We start from the raw sequence: 17862 nt of genomic DNA, 5'->3' as shown, positions 1-17862 counted from the left end.
ATGCACCAAACCAATATATTAGGTAGAAAAGAGGGGTTCTCAATTAACAAGTATTTACTAAGCACATACTCTGTGCAGGGATTGTGTGCAATGCTAGAGATACAAAGAAAGATAAAAGCACAGTTAGTACCCATCCTCAAGAAATTTACATTCTAATGGAGGAGAAAACATTTAGATAAATGGGTACCGAAGGCATATATTCAAAAAGAAAAAAAAATAATCCCAGAGGAAAGGTACCAGCAGCTGGTTAGATGCCAAAAGGACTCTTGCAGAAGATAAAGTTTGAGTATTTTGGAAGGAAATCAGGGAGGCCAGAAGGTAGAGATGAGGATTTAAGAGCATTTCAGCAATGAGGGATGTCCAGTAAAAATGCCTAGAGGCAGAAGATGAAGTGTCTTGTGTTCCGTATAGCAAGAAGGCTGCTATATCTGGATCATAAACTGCAGGGGTGGGGGGAGGAAAGTGTCATACAGAGGACTTTATACTTAAGCCAAGAGTTAAGAGGAGCTCATAGAAGTTGATAGAGGAGTGACATGGTTAAAAAAAAATCACTATACTCACTGAGCAGAGGATGGATTGGAGTGAGAAGTAGACCTTTAAAGGGCTATTGTAGTAGTCCAGACAGGAAGTGATGAGGACTTAAATTGAGGCTGTGGCTGAATGAGGGGTGAGGAGACATGTATGATGTAGGTTGTGAAGAGAAACAAAAATTGTCATTAAATGCAATTAAAGGAGTAAATGTGAGTGAAGAGTTGAGGATGACATTGAAGTTGCAAATGCAGGTCACTGGGGAAATGACAGTACACTCGATAGTAATAGGAAAACTTGGAAAGGGGAAAAGATCATGAATTTTGTTTGTGACATATTGACTGTGATGCTTATGGGAAATCCCATTTGAAATATCCAAAGGGCAATTGGGAATGTCTTACTATACAGAGAAACTAGGACTGGATATATAGATCCAGAGATCATCTGCATAGAAATGATAATTAGACCTTTGGGAGCTGATGAGATCATCAAGTGAAATAGTGGAGAGTAAGAACAGAAAACAGAGGAGGATAGAGCCTTGGAGACCACCCTCAGTGGATGAAGAGCCAGCAAAGAAGGCTGCAGTAGTTAGATACACAATGATAAAGAATAAAGAGATGCCAAAAAGGATGAGGAGAGATAAAGGGCCATTAGAATTGTTTAATAAGAGAACTGATTTTAAACTGCAGGGAAGAAACCAGTAGATAGGGAGAGGTTAATAATTAGGAAAAGTGTGAACATGATAGAGAGGGAAATCTACTGGAAAATAGAGGTTGGAATGAGGTCAATTGTGAATGTAGCAGAATAAATAATAATGGACATATGGAAAAATGGAAAATAGAGGATCAGTCTCTTGAGAGATAGTAATGAAGTAGGAGTTTTGGGGGAAGATTTCTGAGTGACATGAGATAAGGAAAAGAAAAAGAAACTAGGAAAAAGTCTTCAATTTTTTTCAGGAAAATATGAGGCAAGGTCTTCAGCTATGAGGATGTAGGCTTCAGAAGGTGGAAAAGGTTTAGAAAAGCTATTGTGATGAATAGGATTTGGGAAGGCTTAAAACAATTACCTTTCTTCAGTGAGGGACATGTTGAAATTTTGTAACAAATTTATAATAGACCCAATCAGCATGATTTAGTAATTATATCTAGCTCTATTTGGGAGGAAAAGAGGTGGATGATCAGACTAATCAAAGGATGGGGATTGTCAAAGTGGGATTTGAGTATAGACAAGGTGGTGAGATCTTTGAGTCTGGAGGATGGTGTAGAACTGAACTAGTTCACCAAGGTGTGGAGGTACAAAAGGAAGGAAAATATAACCAGGTGGAAATGATGTCTTGTGAAAGATCAAAGAGGGGGTGGGTGAGAATAGGGCTAATAGTGCAGGTGAAAAACAAAAATAGAGATCAAAATGTTCTGGAAAAGATGACATGATAACAGATTATAATCAGATTAATTCATTTTGGAGTTCATGAATTTGAAAGTGGAATGCTTTTAGATGGTAAAATCATGAATGCTATCATCTCTGTAACTGAGGTGAAATTGAGGAATAGGTCATGGGAACTAAGTAGACTGAAGAATTGGGATGTTAAAGTATTTCAAGGAATATTAGTATGAATGTTGAAGTTCTTAGTATTAAGGCATGAGTTGGAAGTGGAAAGAAAAACAGTAGACCAGTCCCTGAAAGGAAAGAAAATATTATTAAATCGGAGCCATCAGGATCTGGACTGGGGGCTGAAATTGAAAATGTGAATTTCAAAAGAGGACAGATTGCTGAATGGTGGCAGTAGGAGGAAGAGTAAGCAAGTGGAAATGGGAAGCAAAGAGAGCCTTCACACTACTAGTTAGTATCAGAGGCAGGATGCAAACATTAAACTAACATAAAGTCTAATAACATTTCTAAGTTACTTCCTGAAATGTATGCACTCAAAATGTTGTTTCTTTTTTATTCCATTAATCCAAAAATATATCCCAAATGTCTACTTGTTTCCTCTTTCTCTTTCTAGCAGTACGTATCCAAGAACATCATCTCTAGTGAACATGTCATTGAACGAGAGACAGAGACATCATTCTCCGCTAGTCACTGCACTTCACCAGCTCATCACTCTATGGCTGCCACCCAGACACCCAGCCACAGGTATAAGGATTGACCAAAATGACTTAGCCTTTGGACAGCCCTTAAGTGTCTGTTGATTTTATGGGAAAAAAACAAACACAAAAACAAAAAACAACCCTAAAACCTGCTCCCACAAGGGTCTGCTAACAACATCATTTTCTATTTTAATAGAGAGTATTCACCCTTTACAGTTCCTGAAACCCAAATAGGCATTAGACACTGTGTTTTTTCCTTGTATTTCTTTGCTCCAATCATAGAATTGTAGATTTAGATCTAGATGAGACCTTAAAAAATATCATGTAGTCCTACCTCCTTATTTTATAGAATAATGAAGGGAAAGAAAGGATAAAAACCTGGATACAAATCCAACTGATGCAAGATCTTATGCCCATTGACCCTGAGCTGGAAGAGAAATGTTCTAATATATAATTTAACTTGAAGAAATGTCCAAGACCTGAGTTGTTGTAGTCACGGTTGTTGTTATTACTAGTATTTCTATAGCATTTTAAGGTTTGCATAGTGCTTTACCTATGTTATATCATTTGATCTTCATAAAAGGTCTGAAAGGTCAATTCCATTATTGTGCTCATGTTAGAGATGAGGAAACTGAGGCTTTCAGAGTTTATTAACTTGCCCAGAGTCACACAACTAATAAATATTGGAAGCAGGATTTGAATACAGGTCTTCTTGAATCCAAGGACAGCACTATTGAAGCCACTAGGTGGGATTAAAGTCTTGATTATTTGTCCAGGACCAAAGTACTGGTACCAGAGAGGCTAGGTTATATGGCTTGGTTTCTTTTATTCAAGTTTTTCAAATGCACTGTGTTCTTGAAAGACTGGACCAATAGTACTCAAACTCATAGACCATTTTTAGTTGTATGAATATGGTTCATAGGATCAAAGATCATTAGTTTAGTGCTGGAAGGGACCTTGGAATTAGTTAAATCCAACCTTTCCATCTTATATTTTATAGATAAGGAAACCGAGTCCCAAGCAAATAAATGGGTCCCACAACTTGTAAGGTTCTAAGGTATGATTTGAACCCAGGTCTTGTTGACTTCAAGTCTAGTGCTGCAAACTTCAAGATAGCATTACTGTCATTCAAGGTCTGTGTGCCCTATGAAAGGTCACTGAAGTCTATTCCTTTACCACAGGGATCTTGTTAAATTCTTGACCACAGAATCTTGTAAGGAACACAGAGGGAATATGATCTGTCTCAAAAGATGGAATATCACCCCTGAGGATATCTCTGGGCTTTGGAAGATGTGAGGTCAAGCATTACTGCTTAGGTCCCACCAAGAAATATGGGGAGAGATTTCTACAGGTTTGGGGTTACTCTTAGAAGTTGGCACCAGGGACAGTTGGATTCCCCTGGTGATGCCTCTAGTTTATGACTTTAGAGAAAGTAATTTATTAGTGAAACAGTAGAAACTTTAAGAGCATTCACCAATACTCCAATAAAAATAATCACAATCACGAGCCTTAGCTAGTGCTTTAAGGTATACATAACACTTTCAAAACTATTATCTCATTTGAACCTCACAACAACCATATATTAGGTGCTATTATCTTCTTCATTTTAGAAACGAGAAAAGTGAGGTTCAAAGAGGTCAATGACTTTTCTAAGGTCACAAAGCAAGTAAGTATTTGAGGCAGGATTTGAACTCAAACCTACCAGACTCCAAGTCTAGCACTCTATCCTAGAGGCCACCTGAATATCCATTCTAGGACTCTGACTCTTTATGAGCATACTGAAATTCTGAATGTAGGTGATGAGGGTCACTCAAAGCTGTATGGTACTGTAATCAAAATGGTGCTCTAAGATGAGAATATGGAGAGGCAGCAAGGTCTATTGGAAAGAATGCTGGACCTGGAGCATGAACTTAATTCAAATCCTTCAACAGTTATTGACTAACTCTGTAATGGTGGATATGTTCATGAAATTATAGAACCATCAATTTTGAGCTAGAAGGGACCTTCAACACTATTGATTCCAGACCCCTCATTGGGGGAAAACTAAGTTAGGGATTTGCTCAAGATCATAGTAAGTATCTGAGTTATGAAGTACTTACTAATCACCAGGTGTTACATTAAGTCTCTGAGAGACAAAGAAAGGAAAAATAAAAGAAACTAAAAACATGATCCTGCCCCTCGAGGTTAGGATTGAAACACAAGTCTTCCTGAATTAAGTCCAGTGCCCTGCTCCATCTACTTAGCCACTAAGAGCTTCAATTTCCTCATTTAAAACATGGAACTTTTTTTGTGACAAAAGTATCATGTCAATATGAGATGTTATGTTATGATAGTAACAGAGTCTTTTTGGAACCCAGATATTGACCCTCCTGTCCCACACCCTTGATTCGTTCAGGCAGGCCAAATCCACTTTATTCTGAATTTCACTGGAGAGCCGAGTATTAGCAAGGGGGTCAAGGGTCCTGGGATTTTGAAAGAAGTATCAAACGATTGCACATGATTTTTTTTCCCTTGTCTGTCATTTGAAAGTCTGCTTTCTCCACTAAATGTTTGTTCTTTTCTTCCCCGTAGCTGGAGTAATGGACACACAGAAAGCATCATCTCTGAAAGCCACTCTGTGCTCGTCATTTCCTCCATAGAAAACAGTAGGCACACCAGCCCAGCTGGGGGGCCTAGAGGACGTCTTAATGGCATGGGAGGTCCCCGAGAATGTAACAGCTTCCTCAGGCATGCCAGAGAGACCCCTGATTCCTACCGAGACTCTCCTCACAGTGAAAGGTAAAACAGAAGGGCAAAGCTACCTGCAAAGGAGAACCCCCGTAAGAGAATCACAGTAAGAACCCACTGTCTCATTGAAGGGCACTTCCTGGGTAGCAGTAATGAGAGCCAGGAGGTGCATGCTGCCCCATTATTAGATAAAGCTGTTTCTTCTGCCTCCATGCACTGATTCCTTTAGTAGAACTAGCATGGAGTCATATAGGTAGAGGAGGAACCTTAGAGACCATTTGCTCCAACTCAGCTGGGAAAAGTGATGTCCAGTGAAAAGTAACTGACCCAAGGTCCCACAGCAAAGAACTGGTAGAACTGGAACTTAAACCTAGGTTAGAGAATCAAAGAATCTCTGAGTAGAAAAGGATGCCAGAGCCCATCGAGTGCAATTTATACTTAAACAAGTGTTCCCTTGACAATGTACCAAGCAAACATTCATCCATACAAGTGGTTTTCCTTTCTCTTTGGCAACCATATGCAGTTTTGCCCCGACATAAGTAAACTCTGACCTAAAATAAGGGAGACTTTAGAGCTGAGCCAATGGCTTCTCTCCATCTTGATGCTTTCCTTAACACTTCTGTCTTTGAACAACTCTGTCTCCTCTTTCCCAGTTCCTCAACCAAAGAAAGCTTACTCATTCCCACTCATCCCCCAACCACATGGAATCTTTTCATCTCTGATTTTCTATGTGGGGTAGCCCTCAAAGCACTGAGTTTCCCCCATTATCATTGTAGAGACTATTGGCTAGTCATGAGACCACAGTTGCCTGGGCTTTGCCTCATAGCTGTTTGAAGAAATCTAAAGGATGTCTGTGCCATTCATCTAATTACTCATTCTTTACAGGCACTATTGCAGGTCTAGCTTTCTATCATATTAACCACTCCCATCAAGGATACCCCTCAGGGAATACTTGGGTTTCAGTGGCTTAGGACTTCCAGTCTTTAGATAATAGAAGGAAGTTGAGCCATGAAAGGAGGCAACAGAATTTGCATGACACGGAAAAACACTTTTGATCTATTACTCAGTTGGCCAAGTCTTGTAGCTCTCAATAGACCCTTTCTTCTCTGAGGAGGGGGAACGCTTTTCCCAAATTACTTATAATGTCATCTTTTGGACATAAAGTACTCAAGATACAATTCTACTTTCTCAAACTAATCTGCAAGATTGTCCAAACATCAGAGAAACTGGGAGGTTGACTTAGCCCAAAGTGGTCCATATTTGACTTTATTGGACAGTGGCACTTCTATTCAGAAGCTTCATAGTTTGATCTCGTAAAAATGCTTCATATAATAGTAAGAGGTTGGCAAAACACTTTACAAATTTTTCATTTGATCCTCAAGAAAACTCTGAGAGATAGGGGCTAATATTATCCTTATTTTGTAGTTGAGGAAACTGAGGCAGATAGAGGTTAAATGGTCTGCTCAAAGTTACACAGCTATTAAGAATCTGAGACAAGATTTGAAACCAGGTCTTCCTGCCTCCACATTTAAGTACTATCCACCACACAACCCAGCTGCTTCTACTATATGAGCTTGCTAGTTCTAGGACTTCAGACCTGATTGAATCCACCCAGTGTTATTTCTCTTATGCTGATCTCTGATCTTTCTTCTAGAATGGGCTTCTATCTTCATCAGGGCTATAGGTTTTCTCATGTGCTTATCATGGTTGAATGGATAATCTTTATCTGATGCTAGCCACTGATCCCAGAGCTCCTGTGTTCCATCCTTGTTGTGAACCCTCACTACTCTCAAAGTGATCTGCTCTCCTTTCTGATCTTATTTTCAAGGCAGCAATTTCAAAAATACCTTTTATATGAGTCATTCCTTAAAATAATGCCTTCCTCACAACATAGAGGTTTATGGTTACAGTAGCATCCTTATTCTTCTCACTGCTCTTCCTTTTTCATGCACTTACCTGGATCCATATTCAACAACTCTTTTGGCCATCACCCCTGTTCACATGATGCCATACTTCATGCTCAAATGGACAGTCTTTCCCTTATACTGGTTACCTGGACGGCTTCTCATGTCATTTGTTGGTCGTTTCAAATGGAACATTTGCAAGTAACCTAAAGTTGTTTTAAATACTGGCAGAATTTTGAATCGTGCCATATATTTTCATGTTATTATCTTAAAAGGTAAAGAATATGGAACCTCAGTTTTCAAGTACTTTCCTTGATGACCCAAGTTCTGAGCTTAGATACTCTCATTCAATCTCATATTCCCCTCCATCTGACTCAAGACATACCATGTAGGAATGGAACAAGGTTTCTTTTCCTGCCTACCGAAGTACCCATGATCACACCCTTTGGGCTTGCAGGCTGCCCTATGATCTTTGATTGTATGCTTACCCATTCCAGAGACAGAGCGAGATTTCTGGTGCAAGTGCCAATTACACTCTTTGGTGTGGAAATGAAAGAAAAGCTCCTATGCATGTACCATGTTGTCACCATTTGGCAATAGATAGGTTGAACTTAAATCAGTGCAATAGAAAAAAACTCAACAGAGCTCTCCCTCCTTTGTACAGAGATATAACAGGGGTGATGTAGGAGAGAAGTTTTCTTTAGGTTCACAAAGCTTATAGGGCAAGAAATACATGGACATTCTGCATATATTCTCAGAATATCTCAAAGGACCTCAAGAATGCTATTAGGACTGAGGGGTACAATTATGTCATCTTTCTTTTGAGTACAAATATATACGATTATAATGCTGAATAGAGTCAAATCGTTGTGAATGTGAATTAAGATTCAAATCCTACCTCTGCCATTTCCTGTCTGGGTGACCCTGGTTTATCTCTAAGCACTCAAATATGCTCAATTGTAAAATGGATAATTTGGACTTGGTCTGGCCCCTAAGGTCTTTTCCAACTTTCAATTTCTGATCATATAATATGCCAACACATCAGAGTGGCACCCAGATTTTCCCTCATTGAAGGTGGTCTGTGTTGTCCTTCTCTTTGGACAAGGCATTTAACAACATCCTTATTAATAGCTAGCAGTCCTTTACATTCTGCAAAGCACTCTGCATTTTGTCTCATTTGATATGAGCCTTGGACATAAGGCAGAACTTCCTAGCTGTGTGAAGGCAACAGACCTAACTTTCAGGAACTTCTCCTATAGCCCATTTCTCTTATAAGGCTTGCCTCTCGGAATGGTGTACTGAGACTGTTACCCATTTCAGAATACTTCTCATCATGCCTCTCTTTCCCCAATTTAATTCTGCTTCAATATAAAATTTGAAATGTCTTACTGAGTGTTTAGACCCAGTTGCTTTGATTGTGATTCCATTGGATAAATGTTTAGTAAATATTCTGTTATGTACAAATCTCTATGCTGAGTGCTAGAAGTAGAGAGGCGAAACAAAACCAGTTCTTTTACTCTAGAAGCTTATGTTTTACTGGGGAATACATTGTGTATGCAGATAAGTAAATAGTACAGAATTTTTTATTTGAGTATAAGATTTTAAAATGTTCATTCCTTGTATATTGGGAGGATAGCTTGATCTCTGGCCACTACTCTACCCAACACGTGTAATCCCGATGTTTGAAAAACTGAAAAGTAAATAGAATTGCTTTGTTCTCAAGTAACTAATGATCAAAATCACCATTTTCCAAGTTTTCCCCAAACCCTTCTGTCCATATTTAATCCCTCTGTATTTACTGGAGTGTTTGTGTTCTTACAGATATGTATCAGCAATGACTACCCCAGCTCGCATGTCACCCGTAGACTTCTACATGCCAAGCTCCCCTAAGTCACCTCCTTCTGAAATGTCTCCACCCATATCAAGCTTGACAGTCTCCATGCCATCTGTGGCAGTCAGCCCTTTGGTGGAAGAAGAGCGGCCTCTGCTTCTGGTGACACCTCCACGACTTCGGGAGAAGAAATATGATCATCACCCCCAACAGTTCAACTCCTTTCACCACAACCCAGTCCATGAGAGCAATAGTCTACCCCCTAGCCCCTTAAGGATCGTGGAGGATGAGGAGTATGAGACTACCCAGGAGTATGAGACCACCCAAGAGTATGAGCCAGCGCAAGAGCCCACAAAGAAACTCGTCAACAGCCGGCGGGCCAAAAGAACAAAGCCTGATGGCCATATTTCTAACAGGTTGGAAATGGACAGCGACACAAGCTCTGAGAGTAGTAACTCGGAAAGTGAAACAGAAGATGAAAGAATAGGCGAAAATACACCTTTCCTGAGTATACAGACGCCGATGGCAGCTGGCTTAGAGTCAGCCCCTGCCTTCCGCCTGGCTGACAGTAGGACTAACCCAACCAGCCGCTATTCTACCCAGGAGGAATTCCAGGCCAGGTTGTCCAGTGTAATAGCTAATCAAGACCCTATCGCTGTATAAAACTTAAATAAACACATAGATTCACGTGTAAAACTTTATTTTATATAATGAAGTATTCCACCTTAAATTAAACAATTTATTTTATTTTAGCAGTTCTGCAAATAGAAAACAGGAAAAACTTTTATAAATTAAATCTATGTATGTAAAAATGTGTTATGTGCCATATGTAGCAATTTTTTACAGTATTTAAAAATGAGAAAGATATCAATGGTGCCTTTATGTTCTGTTGTTATGTTGAGAGCGAGTTTGTCCAGTTACAGTGACTGCTGTTCCACAGTATTTCTGCAAAATTTCCCATGGTCAGTTTTCCTGGCTTCTTGTACATTGCATCATCATGTTGAATGGATGTAGGATCCATAAGACTTACCACTGTCCCTCCTTTGGCGTATAGTCAGAGCCTGAGTAAGACTTGTATTGGTTCACCTGTCCAAGAACAATCTTCCTTTCATAGAAAGTTTTCTTTGCTATCAGGATCTACAATGAGTTCTGTCCATTTTGTTGGCCAAAGGCTTGCTTTACTGAGCATGGAAATAATAGTAGGTCCAGCAGCATGTTACTAAGAATTATAGGAGAAAACTGCATCAAATTACATTCAAAGACAGGAAGGAATTCTATCATTTAAAACATAAACAAATCAATATTATTCAGAAGGAAGCTTCTTGTTCTTACTAGGAACTATTCCCTCCCTTTTTCCTTCCTTCCTTCCTTCCTTCCTTCCTTCCTTCCTTTCCACAGAGAGCAATGTCTCTTCTCATTTTTTAAGGAATGGGGTCTTGTTGCCCATCAAGGTGAAGCAAATCCTTGATAAGCATATTTGCTCACACTTGCTCTCAATTTCTGGGGAAATGAAGAAGCAACTTGAGCAATCAAAAACCAAACCCTAAACAATAAAATATAAACTTTTTGACCTGTATTTTTATACCAAATTGAAAATTGGTGATAGCTTCTCAGCCTGAAAGGGAGGGGGGCACTAAGGAACAGAAAGTCCCAAACAAAAAATAGCTTCTTTAAGTGATGCCTAAGTGATATGGAGGATGAAATGATGAAACGTGATCTCTGTATATAGTAGTGACATTTAGAAGACACAAGAGGAGAGAGTGATGCTAAGCTAACAAAGGACATAGTTTGACTGAAATGGTCAACAATTCCATTGATAGCTCTCTTGCCATTATCCCCATCCATTACTTTTCTTTAACCAACATGGAATTGAGCCAGCCCCCAAATATGCATGTTGATTTTTGTCAAGAATATGCAGATGTGCATGTGACATGTTACACCCTTGCCCAGATAGTGGCTTATCACTGGAGTGGTTCCAGTGTTGAGAATGCAGCACCTTTCAATGTAAGCCCCTAGTTGGTCCCTAGGTCCTTTGCATATAGACCCTGAATTTCTTTTACCACCTCCATTTGTTTTTTTTTTTTTCATCCTCATTCCCCTGGCACAAGGCAGACCCTCAGATGGGGCTCTGTTTTGCATGTGCTCCTGGGATATCAAAATAAGAATGGCTATAGGTATTAACATTCTGAATATATGTTCATTTCAGGGAGAAAAATGGGATCACAAACATCCATGTGCCTTGTTCTACACCTTTTTGGGCTAATCCAAGCTCCCAGATCCCCTGTACATTTAAGGGGAACCCAACTTAGAGTGGGGACACAATAGGGAAAAACAATGGATTATTAGTATCTTCAGAGTATTGAGGAGACAATTTCAACCTAAAGCCAGCAAGGACCCCAGGAGAAGGGTCAACTCCTATGTGACAGGAGATATACATGATATTTTATTTGGAGGTGAATTTAAGTTTATGTACTCATCCAAAGTAATAAAACAGAAATATAGAGCAACACAAGGGGCTGAGATAGAAAGAAAACATAAGTACTTTGGCCAGATATTTGGGGTAGGGAAAGAAGGCTGAGCACATAGTTACTCACAAGAGCAACTCAGGTAGCAACCAACCATGTCTTTAAAGTATTGTAGAGCTTTTGCCTAACTAGGGAAATGGCAGACAGCAGGGTGCTGAAATCAACCCTAGCTCAAGTTGCAGGAATCTTTTCTTTGCTTCTGCATTCCACTTTCTCTTTGCTCAACAGTATCTCTGTTCATTTTCCCACCACAAGGATCCCTTGGACATATAAAATCAGCTGCATTGAAGTCATTGGACCTTGGAAAGATGAAAGATTTTGGTTGGAAAAAGGAAAAAAAAATAGATGAGCTCCAAAGGTTACCACCCCTCACTCCTTCAGTGATGCCTTGGCAGGATCTGCCAAATGTTCTGCCCATTCCCATAAGGGATTTCCCAATACTACCTTAGACCTTAATAGAGCTGTGTCAAAGCCCTACCTAGATCATTGTGATCATATTAGTGCTTGTGCTCTGGATATGCCAGCCAGTAAACCCAGGGCAAAGTCCATTTGACCCTCCTTCTAAGGATGACACCAGGGCTTCCAAATTGCCAAACTGCCTAGAATATTAAGATGGCGAGATATTAACTTTCTTACCTGATGTGGCCTGTTAGGTCAATGGCTAATTAACGTCTTCTGTCCCCAGGATCAAAGATAATGTCTCTTGAAAAAGGCAAGGTGATTGATCCTGTTGCAACCATAGAAGCCACTTCAAGGGTCATCAGGGCATCCCTGTGATGCTCAGTTACTGTTTTACTCTTTCTGTTCCCCTATAACAAGCTCAGTGCAGCAACCATCTACAAGGGGAGAGAGAGAGGACCAGCATCCCTAGCTTGCATCGACCCACCCCATACTCTGTGTCAATGCAATTTGCATGGGACCTCAATAAAATTTGCTCCTTGGGAGTTTATTGTAACTGTACCAATCCCATCAGGGATTAATAAATCAATAAAAACACTTATTACACACCTACTGTGTGCAGAGCAAGCAGTGGGTTACATGGGTATGCAATGGAATATGGTATATGCAAAACCCCCTTCTTTTAGTTAAACTCCCCAAATCTGTATCCCTTGCTCCTGCTCCCAGATATGGTTGTTAAAAAGCATTGCCATGTGCTTTCTCAACCCAATGGCTAACTTTGCCAGGGATGTGTGTGAATGTGTTCCCCTTCAATGGAATGGCATCTCTTTCTCATCTCCCTCCCTACATATGTGGAGCATGCCCAAGAGGGCCTGCTCAGGAACATTGTTGCCCTTTGTGGCCTGTGGTCAAGAGGTGACAGAAGCAAAATCTGGTTTTGCCCCTGGGTACTGGTGGGACTCCACCAGCCACATGGATTTCCCTTGTGAAAAGACCTTTGGAATGCTGCGGCAAAATTCAGACAAACTACAATGGCCACATATCACAACTTCTAGTCTATATTCTTTTGTAAATACATACTGTACATTACTGAGATGTTTCCTTAAATCATTCACTATTCTCCTGAGTTAAAGTCTGTTTGTACTCTCTTGATTTCCTGTGTCACTGTAAATAATCCTGACCTTTAATATTTATATTCAATCATCAAACATCTAGAAAGAATCATTTTCCTATGATTTGTGAGATGAATGTCAAAAATGTGTTTCATTGTTTTATCTTTTCTTTTAAATTGTAATGTATCCTTTTATTTCCATTTATTATTTTTTTAATTTTTTAAAAGAGTAATTTATTGTTCAGGAGAAAGAATGTATCTGTAATGGAAAGTGTTTGAAAAATGCACATTTGAAGGCCTAGAGGTACTGATAAACTAAAGAAGTGATTATCCCAAATACCAGGCCATCAGGAATTGTCGATTTATTTCATTGTCCACGAGTCAGCTTCTGTAATAAAGTGACACTCATTGCATAAATGGGGATGGGGCTTAGACATGACAGCATCTAGCTAGGAGACTAGCACCTTGGATAGTCTCATTTAAATATCATGATTACATTTATCTGGAAATCCCCTTTGATGAGCATCATTTACCCTCATTCTTTTATCTTGTTCTTTAATTCTTTACCACTTCCCTTATATTACCCATAGTCCTCCAACTTTATTTAGTTATAATTAGACTTCTCAATCAATGAACTGCACACACACATAGAAAGACAGCAGAGTATGTTGGATATAGCTGCTGAGGTTCTAAGTGTTCTCATTCTGGTTCTGATACTTATGTGACTTTGGGCAAGTCCCTTCCCCTTCCAGGCGCACAATCTCTTCTCCTATACATTACAGGGTTGGACTAACTGATCTTTAAGACTTCTTGTAGCCAAGAAGACTATGGTGAGGGAATGATTCCACTGCTCCTATTCGTATAAAAAAAGTGGATTCAGGTCATGTGGTGTCAGCAGGACACTTTCTCCGATTCAGAGAAACTGAAATTTGATGATCCTAATTGCTAAGTCATGTATGCCAAAACCAAATTCAATTGTTATGGGAAAATGTCCCAAATGACTACAAATTATGATCCTCTCAAGAAAGATGTTCATTCAGAGTAATGGAAATCATGTGGTTTAGGAGAAATCAGACTGGGCCAGCTGCCTAGATGCCTGGCTTGACTCCTAACCCTGCCCCTAGCTGTGTGACAATGGACAAGTCAGTTGGTCTTCCAGAACCTCCATGTACTTGCTGATCACGTGGCAATGAAAATGTTTGCCCAGCCCCCCTCATGAGATATTGCAAAGAAAATGCTTTCTAAAATTATAAGGCTATCTAGAAACAGAAACTCATTAAAGAATCAGAAATTATGGGAGATGGAAGAAGCTAAATCTCATCCATATTTAACCTGGGTTAAATCAGAGAACTCAGACCAAATGCAGTTCAATTGAATTGTATTAGCATATCTTAATCTCTGGAGATGGAGGTAGAAGGTTCAAAGGGAATAGGGTTCTGTGCTCATAAAACTATCCATGTAACCAAGATCAAAATTTAAATTTGAAAACCACTCAGAAGTAATTGATCCCAAAGGATCCCTACAGGGGAAGAAAATTTTAAATGGGAAGTTTTCTAATGCTAAAAATGTTAGTTTGCTCATGTATAAAATGGAAATAATAGCACCTATCTCCTAGGCCAGTGGTTCCCAAACTTTTTTGGCCTACCGTCCCCTTTCCAGAAAAAAATATTTCTTAGCCCCTTGGAAATTAAATTTTTTTAATATTAGTAGCAAATAAAAGGAAAGATAAATGCACCTGTGGCCATCACCGCTCCCCTGGATTGCTGTAGCACCCACCAGAGGGTGGTGGCTCCCACTTTGGGAATCACTGTCCTAGGCCCTAGGGTCATCATGAAGATTAAATGAGATAATATATATTATCTATATATATGTATATCTAATAATAAATGAGAAAATAAACATAAATATTTATAAAGAACTTCACAAACCTTAAAATACTCTATGAAAGTTGGTGATGATAGTAATGATGGATCAAAGACCCAGACAAGAAACATAATTTGCCCATTGTCACACAGGTAGTAATTAAAGCATGATTCCAAGTCCAGTGGTTTTTCCACTAGTATGCAATGTATATATCTCCTGACCTTCAAGGCTCTGACCTCATCAGATGAGCTTAAAACCATGTGTCTGAGGCAATGCCTGGCTGAATACTTCTTCCCAACAAACCCCCAAGATATGCATATCCAGGAGAACTACTAGAGAGCCCAGTAAAGTTGCCAGTTTCATTTAGCTATAGAAACCTGAGTGCATCTAAGCTACAACAGACTTGAGAGCTTCAGCTTCAATACAAGCTGATTACATGGGAGGTTGGGAGAAAGCTTCTTTGTCTCCCATTGTTTCTTCATTTCCCAAACCATTTCATGTCTGTGTTGTCTTTTTGTTTCAAGGGATTGGGGAAGGGGTGCAAACATTAAGAAAAATGAAGCAACAAGTGCCCAGAAAATCTTGGGAAAGCAACCCTTTTCTGGGTTGTAAGAGTTGTCTGTGCCCATAGGTACAGTGACATTCAGAGAGATGGAAAACAGATGAGCTGACTGTAGGCAAAAAACCTTCACTCAGATGCCCTGATATCTTATGCTTAGGTCATTTGGGCTTACTTGGACAGGAAAGGGGAGGGAGGAACGAATTCAATTTTGCACTTAAGCTTCTTCCAGATAGACAGGTAGACATCTGGATACCCATTGACCCTTTATTTCTACCTAAGGTTTAGATGGAAACTCATTGATCCCTAAATGTGTTTCCATGCATTCTCTACAAGCTTTGTGCAGAGTGTTAGGCTGGGTAATTGGGGAGATGTAGCCTATCTTTATATCTATGAATCTATGTATCTGTATCTATGTATCTATGTATCTATCTATCCATCTATCTATCTCAAAGCTAGTTCTTGCCCTCCTGGAACTTACAATCTAATAGGGAGATAAGACCCCAAAGAGAAAGCATTTCAGTTCATGTGCATTGAAGCAAAAAGGTTAAAACAGCAAAACGAGTTCTGAAGGGCCAAAGTGACTGCTGATGTCTAGATGATAAAGGGTGGCATTGAGAGTGTTGTTATTTGAAGAAGGTGTTATTTGAACTGAGCTCCAGTAGATAGAACATGGAGTCCTGGATAGGTCCTGGAGTCAGGAAAACCTGAGTTCAAATCCAGCCTCTGATACTAGCCACAAGCCCATTGCCAAGTCACTTAACTCTGTTTGCCTCAGTTTCCTTATCTTTGAGTTGGAGAAGGAAATGACAAACCAATCCAGTAAGTTGGTCAAGTAAACTCTGAATGAAGGCACAAAAAGGAGATTAATGATTGAAATGACTGAAGGACAACTAATGAATATGCAATAATGAATTCCACAGTGAAAGAGAGAGCTGGGGAGGGTATTCTAAGCATAAAGGACAGCTTGGCCAAAAGCAGAAAGGCACATCCTAAATTGGGAGTTGAGGGGTGCTATACAAAAAGGAGAGCGATGTGGCTACAAGGCTGCAGAGTAAAGCATCAGGAGTGGGGTGAGAGCAGGAGATAAAGTTACACTCTCCTTGGTTCTGATGATGAACATTGTGGTGGGTTGGTGAGCTTGTGGTCTCAGTGTACACACTATGGCTTTAAATATCCAAGCAGAGATAGCCATAATTAGGGGGAATATCTTTAGATTTCCATCATTCAATGCTTCTCAGAGGTCTCCAATATTTTAATTAGTCTTAATTTATTAATTAGTTTATTAATTTATTAATTTAATTAGTCATCAAGAGATGAAACTGGCAGGAAAGAGAAGGGGTTTATAGAAGGGTAGGAATGATCTAGACAGACCTGGACAATAGTAATTGTACATAAATGCAATATAAATACCTTATGTGATGCATTTATATAGTATTTAAAGGTTTGCAAAGGGCTTTATATGTATATTGTTTCATTCTATTTTTACAATAACCTTGGGAGTTAGATATCCTCATTATCAGCATTTTACAGATGAGGAAATTCAAACTGAGAGATTTTTAAATGGCTTGACCAATGCAGTAAGTGCCCGAGGCAAGATTGGAACCTGGATCTTCCTAATCCAAGCCCAACACTTTCCCCACTCCACTACCTAACTGCTAAGACCATGATCATTTCTTAAACTATGATTCCTCATGTGTAATATGAGGCATTTGGCCTAGGAGAACTCAATGGTCCCTTTTAGATCTGTCTGATGACCATGTAAATGGTTACTAAAAGAAGCTGATTTTTCATAAAAACAACTTCCATTACTTGAATATTTTTCTCACTACCATTTGAGGCTAGATGGTAGAAATAATTTTCACTTTATATATGAGGAAACTGAGAAGCAAATTGCCTTGTCTATGTAAGGATAACCAAGTGTTTTAGACAAGATTCAAAATCAGGTAGTTCCTTTCTCCATGCTCAGCTTTCTCCTCACCAGGGTGGTGAAGAAACAACCCCTAATCTCCCATGGCACCTTTTTTAGATCTGGCACTTGTAACTTAGTCCTGCTCTTATGGATGAAAGCTCAGACCCCAGACAGTGATTCCTGAATTCCTGTGTAGTTCCATAGATCCTCTGACTTTCTCAAAATGATTGTCACTTTAAAAGGGTTATGGTGAGAGTGGAGACCCATTAGAGGCAGCATAGATTCTTGAATATTGATGGCATGATCCTTTGACCTCATGGAACCCTACTCCCTGTTAGTGCGGTCACCAGAGACCAGGAGGACCAGGAAAAATAATGGAAAAGAGGCTCTATCCTCTAGACTTAATTACAGTGGCT

At 39.5% G+C, this 17862-nt stretch overlaps 1 protein-coding gene across 1 annotated transcript in view; it reads left to right on the top strand.

Annotated features, from left to right (window-relative positions):
- The window catches only part of NRG1 (neuregulin 1), a 990734-nt gene extending 980952 nt beyond the window's left edge, over positions 1-9782 (top strand). The window contains exons 11-13 of the mRNA XM_044681476.1: positions 2531-2661; positions 5187-5393; positions 9068-9782. Of these exons, the coding sequence (XP_044537411.1) occupies positions 2531-2661; positions 5187-5393; positions 9068-9740 (1011 nt within the window). The 3' untranslated portion in view covers positions 9741-9782. The remainder of the gene's footprint in view (positions 1-2530; positions 2662-5186; positions 5394-9067) is intronic.
- Positions 9783-17862: the final 8080 nt, after the last annotated feature.

The sequence above is a fragment of the Gracilinanus agilis genome, chromosome 6, assembly GCF_016433145.1.
Source record: "Gracilinanus agilis isolate LMUSP501 chromosome 6, AgileGrace, whole genome shotgun sequence".
In the NCBI taxonomy this organism is placed as follows: domain Eukaryota; kingdom Metazoa; phylum Chordata; class Mammalia; order Didelphimorphia; family Didelphidae; genus Gracilinanus; species Gracilinanus agilis.
This window is presented reverse-complemented; position numbering and strand designations above follow the sequence as displayed.